Source organism: Stomoxys calcitrans, chromosome 2, assembly GCF_963082655.1.
Source record: "Stomoxys calcitrans chromosome 2, idStoCalc2.1, whole genome shotgun sequence".
In the NCBI taxonomy this organism is placed as follows: Eukaryota; Metazoa; Arthropoda; class Insecta; order Diptera; family Muscidae; genus Stomoxys; species Stomoxys calcitrans.
This window is the reverse complement of record NC_081553.1, coordinates 20,031,776-20,049,812: the sequence shown is the minus strand read 5'-3', so window position 1 is coordinate 20,049,812 and position 18,037 is coordinate 20,031,776. Positions and strand designations below refer to the sequence as shown.

At 37.3% G+C, this 18,037-nt stretch overlaps 1 protein-coding gene across 6 annotated transcripts in view; it reads right to left on the bottom strand.

Annotated features, from left to right (window-relative positions):
- Positions 1-18,037, bottom strand: part of LOC106080376 (uncharacterized) — a 91,483-nt gene that overhangs the window by 14,550 nt on the left and 58,896 nt on the right. For all 6 annotated transcript variants that reach the window (XR_009397099.1, XR_009397100.1, XM_013241740.2 and 3 more), the window contains exons 4-5: positions 14,747-14,853; positions 2,765-2,874 (exon numbers count right to left, since the gene is read on the bottom strand). Coding sequence is in view for 4 of the 6 variants with exons in the window: in XM_013241740.2 (XP_013097194.2) it covers positions 2,765-2,874; positions 14,747-14,853 (217 nt within the window). In the remaining 2 variants the exon portion in view is untranslated. The remainder of the gene's footprint in view (positions 1-2,764; positions 2,875-14,746; positions 14,854-18,037) is intronic.

Sequence of the window (18,037 nt, the reverse complement as noted above, 5' to 3'; positions counted from 1 at the left end):
TTGGTTAATCGTAAAGGTGTCATATTCCACCAGGACAACGCTAGACTGCACACATCTTTGGTCACTCGCCAAAAACTGAGTGAGCTTGGCTGGGAACTTTCGATGCATCCACCATATAGCCCTGACCTTGCACCATCAGACTACCATTTATTTCGATCTTTGCAGAACTCCTTAAATGGTAAAACTTTCGGCAATGATGAGGCTATAAAATCGCACTTGGTTCAGTTTTTTGCAGATAAAGACCAGAAGTTCTATGAGCGTGGAATACTAAATTTGCCAGGAAGATGGCAAAAGGTTATCGAACAAAATGCCAATTATATATTTGATTAAAGTTCATTCTAAGTTTTATTAAAAATGCATTTACTTTCTTTTAAAAAATCCGCAATTACTTTTTAGGCAACCCAATAAATATGTCGTGCATTTTTTTGCATCCCTTCCTACAAAAGGGCTTTGGTATATAAAATTGACCGCCCATTGATTTGTCCCAAATTTTGATATAAAATTTATATTCTACTCCCAGAGAATTTTTATTTGAGTACCTTATAGTCCCGGTGAGCTTAATACATATCCAATTGAGGGTATTTTTGGGGTTAGGGGGCTTCCCCAATGAGTGCAAATTTGCCCATGAACATTCCATTAAGGAACTGGGGCAAACTTCTCCCAAATTAATGAGTGCTGCCCGATTCAATTTTAAGCTCAATGATAAGGGACCTCATTTTTATAGCCGAGTCCAAACGGGATGCCGCAAAGCGACACCTCTTTGGGGAGAAGTTTTACATGGTAAAGTACCTCACAAATGTCGCCAGCATTAGCAGGGGATAACCACCGCTGAATGTTCGTCGAAAAATTCTAAAACTATTTAGCGATGTAGGTGTGTGTGACCATCTGTTTGTTCCTTCGTCAATTGTAATCGCACTACTGTATTTAAACGCTGAGATAATGATCTGCAATTTGGCACAAATTTGTCTTTTGTCCATACGTAGATTAAGTTTTGCAAGGTGCAAAATTGGTCCATTTTTATACCCTCCACCATAGGATGGGGGTTTACTAATTTCGTCATTCCGTTTGTAACTACTCGATATATTCGTCTGAGACCCCATAAAGTATATATATTCTTGATCGTCGCAACATTTTATGTCGATCTAGCCATGTCCGTCTGTCTGTCCGTCCGTCCGTCTGTCTGTCGAAAGCACGCTAACTTCCGAAGGAGTAAAGCTAGCCGCTTGAAATTTTGCACAAATGCTTCCTATTAGTGTAGGCCGGTTGGGATTGTAAATGGGCCATATCGGCCCATGTTTTGGTATAGCTGCCATATAAACCCAACGGTTGATAACCTGATATAGCTGCCATATAAACCGAACTTGGGTCTTGACTTCTTGAGCCTCTAGAGGGCGCAATTCTAATCCGATTGGAATGAAATTTTGCACAACTAGTTTTGTTATAATGTCCAACAACTGTGCTAAATATGGTTCAAATCGGTTTATAACCTGATATAGCTGTCATATAAACCGATCTGGGATCATGACTTCTTGAGCCTCTAGAGGTCGCAATTATTATCCGATTTGCCTGAAATTTTGTTCGACGGATTCTTTCATAACCATCAACATACGTGTTTATTATGGTCTGAATCGGTCTATAGCCCGATACAGCTCCCATATAAATAGATCTCTCTATTTTACTTTTTGTGCTCACAAAGAGCGCAATTCTTATTCGAATTGGCTGAAATTTTACACAGGTCTCCAACATATAATTTAATTGTGGTCCAAACTGGACCATATCTTGATATCGCTCTAACAGCAGAGCAAATCTTTTCTTATATCCTGTTTTGCCTAAGAAGAGATGCCGGGAAAAGAACTCGACAAATGCGATCCATGGTGGAGGGTATATAAGATTCGGCCCGGCCGAACTTAGCACGCTTTTACTTGTTTTATCCCGTTTTGCCTAAGAAGAGATGCCGGGAAAAGAACTCGACACATGCGATCCATGGTGGAGGGTATATAAGATTCGGCCCGGCCGAACTTAGCACACTTTTATTTGTTTAAAGTACTTTTATCCTATAAAGATCGTTCTTCAGATTTAAATTCTTAATTCCATTATAGGTGCAGTTAAAAATCGATTTCGCTGAATTCTGCTACAGTTGTATTAGGTCCATCGATATACGTGCCGAATGTGAAGCACATTGAAAAAAAAAAACAACATTACCCATGTACATATTAAGGAACAGGGGCAAACAACCACATTGGACCTATGTAGATATAGCTCCTACATAGATCGATCTCCCGATTAAAGTTGTGTAGTTCATTATGGGTACATTTATTGGTCGATTTCGCTGAAGTTTGGAACAGTAAGTTTCAATACGCCATTCGTCATCCGTTGTCATTGCATATTCGTAGCTCCTATATAGACAGATCTTCAGATTAAAAGTCTTTAACTCATTTCGTATAGAATGACTAATTTTGTAGCCAATTTAGTTCAATTCGAATTTGGTCCAATCGGATCGTGCCGGTTTGATAGTGCTGTCATATAGATGGTATTGCCACCAGCCCAAAGTGTGGAGGTGGTATAACTTTAAAGTTCTGTTACAAAACAAATGCCTGAGATGGTATCTATCTTTCTTTCATATGATAAATCTTCTCTTTTTGGTAAGCTTTACGCATACGGTCATTAATTTTTATTCTCTTCTTTTGTCAGTTAACGGGAAAATATTTTGGCAATAAGATCTCTTAGATTTCCTACAAGTCTTAAATAAATCATTGCTACTCACCATTGGGCTTTGTGAATTCGGCACGGATTTTATATTCGCGACCATAAACTGTTTCACGAATGCGGCGATCATTTTGCAAGAATTTCAGGACCACATGGGCATTGTCATCTCTGGAAACAGATAAGAAAAGAAGACAAGACAAATTGAATAAAATACACAAAACCATTAATCAAAAGGGCGTACTTTTCAGAGTAAGCCGCAACAAATAAATGTAGGTAATTAAGAAAAAACTCTAAGAGTAATGAAATGGAAAATTTGCAGTAACCCCCTCTAAAAAAATAAAGCCAAACAAAAGAAATTCCATTTGCGCATGTGCAACTGAACTAGGAGTATTACCTAGTTGTTGCGTCTCTTGTTGATCGGTTGGTCATGCCATTGTTGCAGCTGTATCGGTTGCATCACAAACGATATTGACTGCATTGCAGGGTGGAGGTTGGAGCTAAGTTTTGGTCGCTCTCTGAGTGTGTGCGGTTGGCCAACATGGTTAAGTACAAATGTGGCTATCGTTAGCCCACCGCCAATACCAAGCGATACCGGTTTCGCAAAACAAAGCAAAATAGCCATAACATGGAACAAATCAAACAAAAACTGACTGTTGAAACAAATTTGTTTTTAAATTGCCAACTACAGATAGTTTTTGTTTTTGGGAGGAGGCGGCGGCGATTAAAGAAGTATAAAATAAAGTCGAATTTAACAGAGCGTAAATTATTATTTAATTTCTATGTGCGCAAAACAATTTTGTCTTCCTCTTGCCACAAATCCATTGGCAGTTGATTTAACATCCTCAACATCGTAATACCCCCCCCCCCCCCCCCAATTGTGGGTGGTGGTATAAAAATCATTATGGGAAATGGCAATGCTAGAAATTGCAAAATTCGCAAAACCTAAGTAAATAGATGGTTATTAAATATAATGGACAGGCATATAAGTTCATAGCAAAAACAATGTGTATTAGTGTGTAGTGAGGGGATTTGTTTGTAAAAATAAAAATATGTTAAAAGAACTGCTAAAGATAAAGAACTTATTTAAGAGATGCCCAATTTTCCAATTTCTAAGTAAAAAATTTGTACTTCACTTAAAGAATTTTTTTCTTAAATTTTAGTTTAAAAGATACTTAATTTTGTTTTATTGCTTAGACACATTAGACATTTAAAACAAATGCCAAATATAAGCAAAATATAATGAACTAGATTAAAAGATGTCAAAATTTTCCACCTTTTAAGGAAGGTGGAGAACACTTGGTAGATAAGTTTTAACATCGCAAGATACCTTACAGATGTAGCCAGCATTAAGGAAATAACTACCGCTGAAAATGTTGTTGGTATTCACGATGGGTTTTGAACCCAGGCGTTTGGCGTCATAGGCGGCCATGCTAACCTGTGCGCCACAATGGCCTCCACTATCCACTTTTTGGAGTCACTGGACTTAAGAATGATTAATTTTAAATTGTTTTTAAGCAATATTTTCCTTTGTTGAAAGAATTTTGACTTTATATTAAGAAATTCTTGTCCTAAATGACAGTAAAGTCTTATTATTAAAGACGGAAAACATTAAAACAATTTTCATTCTATCTTTGAAGATTTAAGAAAAAGGGAGAGGATTGGATATAAAAACGCCCCAACTTTCCAATTTTAAAAGGAAAAATCACCCGACCATGGCAATATGAATCTTAAATGAAAGGTCGTTGGGAGTAGAGCAAGAAATTGACTTCCACTTTTGGGACCAAGTCTTTGGGGGTACACCCCTCCCCCAAACAGGACTTTTTACTTACTATTGCAATGTGGGGTTTATATAAGAGATATTTGGGTGTAGAAAAATCCACAGGAAAATTGGAATACATTTTCAACTGAAAATAAGCACCAATTTTTTTTTACCTTATAATTAGGAATTATTATTGCAAATGGCGGTATATTAAATTCTTTACTTCCAACTTAAGGAAAATTTCCTTTGGTCAAAGAATTTGTAACTTATATTAAGGATATATTATCCTAAATAGCCAGCATAAGTAAGAGAATTAATTATTATTCTTGAGCCCTGAATTCGCCCAATGAGTTCTACTATTATCATCAATTTCCAAACTAAACTAAGGCCTGAATCGGACCATAATCTGATATAGTGACAAATGCGAACCATGGTCGAGGATATATAAGATTAGGCCTGGCCGAACTTAACTCGCTGTTACTTGTTAAATCTTTATCTTTAATTTTTCTCAAATCTTCACAGTTAGGACAGTAATTATTTGGTAGTTTTTATACCCTCCACCATAGAATGGGGGTATACTAATTTCATCATTCTGTTTGTAACCGTCCGTCTTGACATTTGAGGTCGAACTAGTCATGTCCGTCCGTCTGTCCGTCGAAAGCACGGTTAACTTTTGAAGGAGTAAAGCAAGCCGCTTGAAATTTTGCACAAATACTTCTTAGTGTAGTGTAGGTCGGTTTTGACTGTAAATGGGGCAACTAGGTCCATGTTTTGATATAGCTGCCATATAAACTGATCTTGGGTCTTGACTTCTTGAGCCTCTAGAGTGCGCATTTCTTCTCCGATTTGGCTGAAAGTTTGCACGTAGTGTTTTGATATCACTTCCAACAACTGTGCTAAGTATGGTACAAATCGGTTCATAACCTGATATAGCTGTCATATAAACCGATCTTGGGTGTTGACTTCTTAAGCTTTTAGAATTTTGTGCGAAGTATGGTCCAAATCGGTCCAAATCCTGGTATAGGTGCCATATAAATCGATCTTGGATCTTAGCTTTTTAAGCCGCTGGAGGTCGAAATTCTCATCCGATTTGGCCAAAAATTTTGTATGAGGTGTTTTGATATGATTTCCAAAAACTATGATAAGTATGGCGCAAATCGGTATATAACCTGATAAAGCTGCCATATAAACTGATCTGTGATCTTGACTTCTTGAACCTCTAGAGAGCGCAATTCTCATCCGATTTGGCAGAAATTTTGTACAACGGCTTCTCTCATTACCTTCAACATACGTGTCTAATATGGTCTGAATCGATCTATAGCTTGATACAGCTCCCATATAAACAGATCTGCCGATTTTCTTCTTGAGCCCCGAATCGGACTATAACTTGATATAGCTCCTCCTCCTCCTATGTCCTTATTCATTATTTTTTGTTTGCCAAAAAAAGAGATACTGCTCAAAGAACTCGACAGATGAGATCCATGGTGGGGGTATATAAGATTCGGCTCTATTATCATTTAAGATCAAAGTTTCTTCATATGAGGTAAAACATCTTTCTCCAAAGGAAATTTTTGCGTAAAAGTTAGAAAATTGAGCATCTTTAAATTAAGTTCAATGCTTTTAGGTGTACTGTAAGTTAGGACCAAGATGTTGATAGTGTGTTGAATTTTTTTGAAGAAAGCTAATTGGCGAATGAGTGAGTCTTCTGAGGCTATACCCTTTATTTGCTCGGTATTTGGTGTGGGTGAACATTGCACACTGAACATATAGAAATATGTTTAAAAATGCTCAATTTTTCTATTTTTTTGACAAAAATTTCTTTAGTGAAAGTATTTTGATGTCATATTAACCCAAACCGCCCTGAAACTTCTTGGAAAATTAATATTTGAACGATGTTTGAGGACCTATTTCTTGGACATAAACGATTCAAAAACCAGTAAGGAAGAACAAAAGTCGGGCGGTGCCGACTGTATAATACCCCACACCTACCCTATAAGTACAATGTGAGAACTAAATCCAATTCCGAACCAATTTTGATGGACATCGGCGAGCAAATATGTTCAAACTGTAATAATTACGTTTGAAAAATTACAACAATAATGCAAATTGCCCAAAATCTGACGAACATATATATAGGAGCTATATCTAATTCTGAATCGAGTCGAGGAAAGCGTTGTGCAAAAATTTGGCAAGGTTTGTCAAACAATGTCGAGAGTCATAAAAAAATCTTTCTTGCCAAATTTCGAGAGAATCGGTTAACAAATGACCATTTTACTGCATTATTACTGAAAATCGGACGAACATATATATGGAAGCTATATCCAAATCTGAACCGATTTTTTCCAATTCCAATAGGCTTCATCTCTAGGCCGAAAAACATGCCTGTACCAAATTTGAAGACATTCGGATGAAAATTGCGACCTGTAGTTTGTACACAAATTAACATGGACAGACGGACGGACAGATGGACGGACATAGCTAAATCGAATAAGAAAGTGATTCTGAGTCGATCGGTATACTTATCAATGGGTCTATCTCTCTTCCTTTTGGGTGCTACAAACAAATTCACTAAGTCATAATTCCTTGTACAACAGTAGTGGTGTAGGGTATAATAACAAAAGACCTCTTATTGAAAAGGGGCATTTCTCATGTATCCTAAGCATGCTGTTTTATAATAAAATGTAGAACCGTTTTAATTTTGGAGCTCGAAACGCAACACAAGAATATTTTTGCGTGACCAAATGGCAACACCAGGGCGATATGGTTTAACAAATATTTTTATACTATTGGGTTGCCCAAAAAGTAATTGCGGATTTTTCATATAGTCGGCGTTGACAAATTTTTCACGGCTTGTGACTCTGTAATTACACTCTTTCTTCTGTCAGTTATCAGCTGTTACTTTTAGCTTGCTTTAGAAAAAAGTGTAAAAAAGTATATTTGATTAAAGTTCATTCTAAGTTTTATTAAAAATGCATTTACTTTCTTTTAAAAAATCCGCAATTACTTTTTGGGCAACCCAATAAATGACAGTATTGTGATCCTTAATATTGCGCCTTATTATATAAGAAAGAAAACTTTCAATTTGAGCCAACGGTTAAACAAACGATTTAAATACAACATACCATCGCACGGCTCTTGAAGCCATCACACCTAAAAGTTTTCTAACCAAAGACAAAACGCGTCCCATAGTGGTTGGTGTGTGTTGCTACCTTTGGCTTTCCTTTTTCATTTGCATCTTCGATCATTCAGCACGTCTCGAAAGAGAAACAAACAAAAATTGATAAAACACTTCATTTAAAAATACTCAAACTCTCTTTTGGTAAAAGAGTTTTTAACTAATATTCAAAAATTTGTGTACTACATGGTATTATTATTTATCCATAACTTTGCAACTTTTTTGTACAGAAAAATTATAATGAGGCTCAATATATTGTTTCAGTTTAGGAAATTAACTTTGCGAAAAGTTAAAATTTTAATTTAAAGAAACAATAAAACACAAACTTAAAGAGCTTTTATACAACAATTTAAAATAAATGTTCCTACATTTGAGGTAAAAGATCTTTCATCACAGGAAATCTTTCCATAAAAGTAAGAAGCTTTGGCACCCAGTTTTTTTATCTAAAGCTCAAATCTTAAACATAGGTCAAAGATTTTTTCCACCAGTGACGTTGGGATCTATTGTACTACAATTAAAGAAACAATTTCGTAGTTTGAGTTAATGAAATTTTCAGCTAAAGAAATGTTCACTTTAGAAGTAAGACAATTTATCATCTTTATATTAACGGTGTCATTCAAAAAATTTTATGAAGCCTTTAAATAGGTTTATTTGACAGTTCTATTAAGGAAATATCTGTCAAATAAGCCTAATTCACTACTAAATTAAATTTTGTGAATGTGGCCGTAAGTGTTTAACACAAATCTTCAAGGTAAGTACAAAAAGTGTGTAGATTGTTAGCTGCAAATCCCAATAAACTGTAGCAAATCAGCGAATAAACGAGGCTTCTGAGGAATTCAAAAGTCAAACCGTCAAAGTTTCTATCAAGGCCTTACATACTTATAGATTTGTTTGGAATTTCCTATAAGTGGGTATTTGAATTTTGTAAATTTCATTTCCAATCCTCAACTTTGGACTATCCACCCTAATACCCATTCATATGTTGATAGCTTTAGAATAAAGTGGTGTACTTTTAATATGTTTACCAATTTTTTTCTCTGCTTGCATGTGCTCTTATTTGGTGATGATGGCTTTTGTAGAGAAACGCACATACCATGCCATACATACTATGGACAGACACACGGTCATAATAATTCAGATTATAATGACAGCTTTTTGGATTTGTTTCGTTGTTCGCCCATACCTCATGGCTTGACGTTTTTCACAGATAAATGAATGGCAAACAAATCAAAACGTATGTATGTGGAGAACCCCCAAGTCAGCTGCTGCTCGCCTCCGCGCCTTCTATTCCACTCAATGGTGGGTTCCTATACCGTATATGTGTAATTATGCTGGATATCTGTTTGGATTCTAGTTGTTTCCTTAAGAATTAACAACAGCAGAAACAACAACAAAAAAAGACACCCACCACCAACATCATTTCATTTCACTTCACTGCAAATGTTCTTTAAGCACTCAGGCAGGCAGTCAGTCACCTAGGCAAACGAAACAACTAGCCAGCCGGCTTCAGGCAACAGCTCCAAGAGTAAAACCCACGACTTCTAAGATTTGCCCAGCTCACTTCACCATATTGTTATGAAGTCACTTGGTTTGCTTACTTTGTTTTAATTGTCTGTGGTGTGTGGGGTTGTCAATGAACTTTTTGAAGTATTCAAAAGAAATGTTTTTTTTTTTTTGTTTTGGAACAAAAAACTCTTTGTCTTCATTTTTTTTTATAACAAAAAACAGTTTTGACAAATTAAATGAAACTATTTAAAAATTACTTATGTATGTCCAGAAAAACGAGAAATACTTCAGTAAATAAATTGATAAATTAATATTTTGCAATTCCACTTCATTTTTCAAGTTTAAGTTTTGTTGGTTTTCGACTTTGATCCATGCGATTGGGAGATGAATGCACTCAGAAGAAACAAGTAAAAATGATGGACCGAACTTTGAATACCCCCCACCTCGGGTATACATGTATACCTCCCTTCGTCGTAATCCGATGAAAAATGCATAGTTTCTGCCCCCATAGCAGTTATATCGATTATATACCGATTTGGACCAAATTCTGACATTGAGTGGTCTAATAAATACAAGTCATTGTTCAATTTTGTAGAACAACATATTGGTCTTTTTGGTAGCTTTATTCAAATATAGGCCTAACCTAATAGGCGAAATCGGATTATAAATGCGCCTTTTATGGGGCCAAAACTTTAAATCGGGAGATCGGTCTATATAGCAGCAATATCCGCATCTGAACCGATTTGGGCCAAAATGAAGAAGGATGTCGAAGGCCCTAACGCAACTTACTGTCCCGAATTTCGGCGACATCGAACAATAAATGCGCCTTTTATGGGCCCAAAACCTAAAATCGAGAGATCGGTCTATATGGCAGCTATATTCAAATCTGGATCGGTCTGAGCCAATTTGAAGAAAGATGTAGAAAGGCCTGACACAACACACTGTTCCAAATTTCAGAAAAATCGGACAATAAATGCGCCTTTTATGGGCCCAGGACCTTAAATCGAGAGATCGGTCTATATGGCAGCTATATCCAAATCTGGGCCGATCTGGGAAAAAATAAAGAAGGATGTCGAAGGCCCTCTACAACTCACTGTACCGAATTTCGGCGATATCGGACAATAAATGCGCCTTTTATGGGCCCAAACTCTTAAATCGATAGATCGGTCTATATCACAGTTATATCCAAATCTGGACCGATCAGGGCCAAATTGCAGAAGTATGGCGAGTGGCTTAACTTCTCAGTGTCCCAAATTTCCGCGAAATCGGACAATAAATGCGTCTTTTATGTACCCGTGACATTTAATCGAGAGATCGGTCTATATGGCAGTTATATCCAAATCAGAACCGATCGTGGCCAAATTCACAAAGGATATCGAGTGGCCTAACACAACTCATTGTCCCAAATTTGAACAAAATCGGATAATAAATGTAGCTATATGTGCCTAAGATCTTAATTCGGCGGATCGGTCTATATGGGGGCTATATCAAGATATAGTCTGATATAGGCCATTATCGATTTTAACTTGCCTATGGATAAAAAAAACTGTGTAAAGTTTCAGCTAAATATCTCAATTTTTAAGACGGTAGCGTGATTTCAATAGATTGTTGAAATCAAGCCATAGGTTGTGCAGGCGGCTTTTGGCAGGCCCTAAAGTTAGTCACCTCAGAATTTCGAAAAATTGTTCGGCCTGCTAAATCTTCATTTGTGATCCGATTTTCAAAATGCTTTTTTTGTTGGATAGTGCAAACACCATTCGAAATTTCTCACACGACATATTTTTTACTATTTTTTTTTTCTATTTACTCCCACTGTGCGTCGGAGGAGTTGTGTCCTCAAGATGAATTTTCTGAAAGAGCGTTCCGCGAGTCTTCCATATGAGTTGCTAACGTGTAAGTCACAAGAGTCTTCGAAATACAAGTCTTAAACGCATCAGGCATAAACATAAAAACAATCGGGAAAAGTTAACTCGAGTTATAAAAAAATCGCTGTGGACCGCTCATACATACGATTTTTACGCAGTGAGTTGAGAGAGAATCGTCAGGAAGCTAAAACTTCCGCACACGAAATGGATTTTCCTTGAAATGAAATGGAGTGTTTTGAAAACTCATACGGAAGAGAAATTGCGTATAAATCTTCCAGAAGATTATTTAATTCAATGAGGGGACGAACGTTCTTCCAAAATTATGAAAAATGTTTGTATGGTTTGTGCATGTACACAATATTGTGCAATAGTATGTGCTAGTATGAACTTATGATAAATTCTCCAATGACCTGCAATAGCTACGTCAAGTATGGTCCATAACCTGATATATTGCTCTCATAAAAAATTGTCTCTCGATTTTATTTCATTGGCCATTAGAGGGCGCAATTCTTATACGATTTGGCTGAAATTTTGTACTAGCAATTCGGATAAGACTTACGACTTCTATACCAAGTCAAGTTTGAGTTGGTTCATAACTTGATATAGTTTCCGTATAAAGTGGTTTCTCGACTTTACCTTTTTGGCCTCTAGAGGGCGCAATTCTTACACGATTTGGCTGAAATTTTCCACGAGGACTTCTGCTATGAATTCGACATCTATACAAATTTCGGTCACGGATACCATAGTAGCCTAGAGGTTAGAATGTCTGCCTATGACGATGAACGCCTGGGTCCAAATCCTGGCAGGAACATCAACGAATTTTTCTGCGCTAGTTATCCCCTCATAATGCTGGCAACATTTGTGAGGTACTTTGCCATGTAAAAAACTTCTCACCAAAGAGGGTCGCTCTGCGGCACGTCATTAACACTCGTCTAAAAAAGTAGGTCCCTATCATTGAGCTTAAATTTGAATCGGACAGCACTCATTGAAATGTAGGAAGTTTGCCCATATTCATAAATGGAAGCTTACACGGAAGCCAGTCTCCCAATTTTATTTATTTAACCTCTAGATGGCGCAATTCTTATTCGATTTGGGAGAAATTTTGCACGCTGACTTCTGCTGTGACCCATCTGTCTCTAGCATATAAGACCTAATAGGGAGGCCAGATCGGACTTCCTTATAGGAAGTGCCATGTATCGGGAAAGGCGTCACCACAACACCAAAGGGTGGCGTATTATCCTACACGACACGAAGAATGAATTTATCTGTACATTTGTTGTTAGTCGGAGACAAAAACACATTGTCTTCAGATTTACTCCGATGGATGGGAGGTGAGCCACTATCCGCCTAAAAGGTCACATTTTTTTACTGTGGTACAGGGTATTATATATTTGTGCATTTGTTTGCAACGCTAAGAAGGTTAAAAGCTAAACCCATTGATAAGTATACCGATCGACTCAGAATCACTTTTTGATTCGATTTAGCCATGTCCGTCTGTCCGTCAGTCCGTCAGTTTTGTAGTCAAAGTGCAGGTTGTATTTGTTGTCCGATTGTCGCGAAATTTTGCACATGTCACTTTTTGGGCCCAAGGACAAACGCTATTGATTTCGAAAAAAATCGGATCAGATTTAGATATAGGTCCCATATATATCTTTCATCCGATATGGATTTTTAAGGCTGTAGAAGCCACAATTTTCGTCCGATCTTCACAATATTTGGCATTGGGTATTTTATTTGAGGTCTACATATGTGTGCAAAATTTCATAAAAATCGGTTCAGATGTAGATATAGCTCCCATATATATCTTTCATCCGACATAGACTTTTATGGCTGTAGAAGCCACAGTTTTAGTCCGATCTTTAAAATATTATGCACGATAACCCAGTTGGGTTAGCCGAGTGGACTATGGGTTAGTCTACCATTGCTTGTTCCGATGATACAACAGTGCAATGGCAAACCATTTCCTACTCCATGGAAAATGTCGGGAAATACGTACCCATGCAGACTGTACATTTTGGAAATTTGCCATGAACATTCCATTAAAGAACAGTGGCAAACTTTTCATATATCAATGTGTGCTGTCCGATTCAAGTTCAAGCTCAATGATAATGGCCTTCCTTTTATAGACGAGTCCGAACGAAGAGACACTCTTTTGGCAAAAGTTTTAACATCTCAAAGTACCTCACAAATATCGCCAGCGTTAGGAGGGGATAACCACCGATGAAATTTTTTTGCTAGGATTCGAACTTAGGCGTTCTGCGTCACAGGCGGACATGCCAACCTCTGCGCTACCCTGGCCTTCGAAATCCTATGGTGCGACCAAAAGTGTCGAAATGCTCGAAATGCGGCATACAGAGAAACCCTGTAATCAGAGGTATCGGAAGAAAGGAAAGTGGAGAAACGTCTTCTCCTCAGAAAGAAAAAGGAAAGATGGGGATGTGAAAGAATTGAGATATTCAGGAGTCAGAATGAAGTCCGGAAATTTTACCAAAGAATCAAACATCAAACCGATAGCTTTGGTGCAGGTACAGAGACAAAGAAGGAAATATGGTAACTGATAAAGGTAGTGTGTTTGGGAAGAACATTTTTTACAGCTGCTAGGGTCGGACAATCTCTGAAGACGGTATAGAATTTTTACCGCCTAGTCAGAATGAGGCCCGACATCCTAAGCTTAATAAGTCCCATACACAAGACAGAATGTGGCAACTACAGAGAATAAGTCTCCCCGCAATCGCACATAAGTTACTCTCGAGCGTCCTGTATGAAAGATTAAAACCTAAAGTCAATGAGATAATTGGGCCCTATCAGTGCAGCTTTAGACCCGGTAAATCCATCAATGTCCAGATATTTACCTGCACCTAATCCTGGAAAAGGTCAAGACACTGATACTACCCGTGTTGTTACATGTTTCCGAGGCATAGGTGCTTGTGAAAGCAGACGAGACAATGCTTGGAGTGTTTGAGAGAAAAATTCTTCGTAGAATTTATGGACAAGTGTGCATTAATGGAGAATATCTGTGAACTGTATGACCACTTTAGCATAGTTTGAGGTAAATACAACGGTTGCGTTGGCTAGGTCATGTTGGAAGAATGAATGAAGAGGCTCCAGCGTAGAAATCTTTTGAAGGCAAACACACAAACCGGGAGGACCAAGAGTCCGATGGAGAGATCAAGTGGTTAAAGACATCTCAAAACTTGGTGCCATTGAGATTAGAAGGAGTGCAGAAGATCGAGGCGCTTCTAACGGTATTCTAAGTTCGTCTAATAGGACAAATGTTCTGTCATAGCCAATTAAAAAGGCGAGAGCGCTGAAAATGGTTTCAATAGCGTCCTTCATGAAATGTAATGGAATATTCTTATATTCGATACACCATATTTTCCATATGCTATTCTACCAAATGTGTTTCTTAAACTTCTACAATTGATGTTTTTGCCTTAGGGGCATCGATAAACTGATCCACCTGTGATAGTAGTTTAAAAACAAAACTTTTTCCACTTTCGTTTATTTTTGTCTTCGCCAGCTCATCAACTGCTCATGGGTATGATCTTAAAATCATTAACCTCTTTTGGGCAACAATTCCCAGCGAAACGGCTTTGCCAACCCTTTAACTTTAATGACCTTTTTGTCTCCAACTCTGAACCTTGGGCATGTCATTTCTCGATGACATGGTGTGGCACTGTCCACATCGCAGCACAACAGTGAAGAGCAAGTGAAATTTCTGTACAATGAACTTACCTTCCGAAACCAGCTTTGCCGCAGGTTATCACATAAAATTTATCATCAGCCAATTCCAGAGTCTTATGGACACGTACGGCCAGTTGAATGGACCGTTCCTCGGTGCGCTGTTGCATAAAAACAAACAATGAAGAAAAAAAAAAAAACGAAACAAAAAAGAGGAGGATTATTTGCCTTGAAAATTTAAAAGATAATTTATTTAAAATGTTAAAATTGCACTTGGAGTTGATTAAGAAAAATTGTTAAATTTCTTCATTTGTCAGTGGTAACAACTACTCTCAAGGGGCATTAGAAATAAGCACATTATGTGGCATTTGTAACTTGGTGGTGTTCCAGTTAAATGTGAGTAGTGAGCGATTAAGTAGTTGATTAATAATGTTTGGTGTTTCACAGCCAGTGTTGGCTAAATTAATTGAAAAATTATTATGCCTACATTAATGGCAATAAAGTTAATCATATTCACTTTTCTTTCATACATACTCGCCTTATGCTTGCTTATATCGTGCATGCCTTTTGGTGGTGGCGTTATCTTTTTTTACACCCCAGGTGGCATATGCAAACCCAAGACATTGCACCAATTTATTTACACTGAAATATTTTCCTTAATATCCACTTCACTATTCAGTTATGTAATTATATATGTGTGTGTGTGTGTGTTGATTTAAGAAAACAATCACCTCTATAGGTGTGCGCTGTTTGTTTGATGGTATATGCCAACCATGTTAGTTTAATGTTCACCAGTTTTAAAACAAAAGACTTAAGCAACAAACTCACTAGAGCTTTGGTGCACAGTGAAAGAGCATTTACTTAGCGTTTTTGGATTAGGAAGTGGTAAAGGACATTAACCATATTTCTAAAATTTAAATCAAATTTTCAACAGAAAGATGAAGTCAAATGAAAGAATCTCCACTTCTTTACATTCAAGCAAGGTCACTCTGACCTCGGTTAGGTTTAAAAGAGGATGCGGATATTAGTCCATCCCATGCCATTATGGGTATACATCTAAGCCAATAATGTGCTAATAGTGCGCTCTTAACCTCGGTCAACGTTATAACGTTAAATAAAACCAAAACAGAAGCAAAAGCGTTCTAAGTTTGGCCGGGCCGAATCTTATATACCCTCCCCATTAGAGCTAGCAAAGTATCGATGGCACTACCAATACTATCAATATTTTATTTTTTGTCTGAAGATCATTTGATATTTTTTCTATCGATACTATCGACATAGTTTAATTTTTGCAAAATTAAAACAAATATAAGCGATCCGCAATTTTCATCCGATTGGTCTAAAATTTTGTACAATGACTTTTCTCATTCAGACGCTTTATCGGCAGATCGGTCTATATGGCAGCTGTATCTAAATATAGTCCGAACTGAACCATATTTGGGTCCTATATTGGAAGGCATAAAACCACCCACTGTTTCAAATTTAAGCGAAATCTGTTAAAAAATAAATCTTTATCTGCAGATCGGTCTATATGGCAGCTATATCTAAATATATTCCGATTTGAAACATATTTAGGTCAGATATTTAGGTGTGGGCTTAAAATAGCCCACTGTTTCAAATGTCAGCGAAATCGGAGAATTAAAAAAGCTTTTATGGGCTTCAGACCCATTATGGGCGGATCGGTCTATATGGCAGCTATAAATAAATATAGTCCGATCTGAACCATATTTGGGTCAGATATCGGGAAGCCTGAAACTACTCACTGTTTCAAATTTCAGCGAATTCGGTAAAAAAAGCATTTATGGACATTAGCCCCTTTATCGGCAGATCGGTTTATATAGCAGCTATATCCAAATATGGTCCGATTCGGAGTCTTTCCTTAAGGGCAAAGGTTTTGGACACTGTTTGCAAGCAAACTCATTGATCGTCTTTTGGGCCGATATAATGTGGTCTTTATGTTAACTTCCTGGTGACAGCAGTTGCCGCAGAAATCACGACGTCCCAGCAGTAAGTATGAACTTGAGTCTGGTAAAGTCAGATTTGCTTATCAGTTCCTTCAGGCAGACGGCCCACTCGTAACTTACGCTTGCTTGGCGGTTCGTCTGTCAACTTGTATATATTCCTTCGAACTCCTTTTTTTTTTTTGTTTTATTTTGCAAAAACTTGGGACTTTTTTTACTGTAAAGTTACTGAAATTAGTGATAGTATCGATAGTTATCGATATGTTTTTGAAAAAAATCGAGAATATCGAATGTTGCGAATATCGATAGTTTGCCAGGTTTAAAAAAGTAATTGCGGATTTTTTAAAAGAAAGTAAATGCATTTTTAATAATACTTAGAATGAACTTAAATCAAATATACTTTTTTTTCACTTTTTTTCTAAAGCAAGCTAGAAGTAACAGCTGATAACTGACAGAAGAAAGAATGCAATTACAGAGTCAAAAGCTGTGAAAAAATTTGTCAACGCCGACTATATGAAAAATCCGCTATTACTTTTTGGGCAACCATAGTTTACTTTGCAGATACATAATAGGTCAGAGGTGATAGACGATAGACGCTATGCGCAGATCTTTGAAACAAAGCTTCGGACCATAAGCACCTGGCTTACTGAAAGAAAGGAGTTTGAATTGGCAGCGAATCTGTTGGATGGGAGACATACTAATTTCGCCATTCTGTTTGTAACACATCGAAATATTTATGTGCAAGCCAACAAAGTACAAATATTCTTGATCAGTCAGTTCGTCCGTCTGTCAAAGGGATGCTAAATTTGGAAGCAATAAATTTAGGCGGTTGCAAATTTGCATGAATACTTCCTATTAGTGAAGGTTAATTGGGATTGTAAAAAGGCAGTATCGGTTCAAGTTTGTATATAGTTACCACATAAAAAGATCTCGTATCTTGACTTCTTGAGCCGCTAGGGGGAGCAATTAAAATCCGTTTTGGCTGTTTTAACTTCCAACAACTGTGTCAATTAAGGTCCAAATCGGTTCATCACTTGATATAGTACCTATATAAACCGATCTCGGATCTTGACTTCTTCAGCCGCTAGAGGGCGTAATTATTATCCGATTTGGCTGAAATTTTGCATGAATTGCTTCATTTTAACTTCCAACAACTGTACCAAGTTTGGTCTAAATCGGTTCATAACTTGATATAGCTGCCATATTAACGGATCACTCGATTACACTTCTTGCGCCTCCAGAGGGCGCAATTCCTATCCGATTTGGCTGAAGTTTTGCAAGAAGGCAAGAAGAGAAACTTTGTTGGAGAAGAAACGCCAACGAAATGATCAAAAAGGGACTAAGTGAGCTCTACTTCTGTCGCAACTCGATAGGGAAGAGTTAA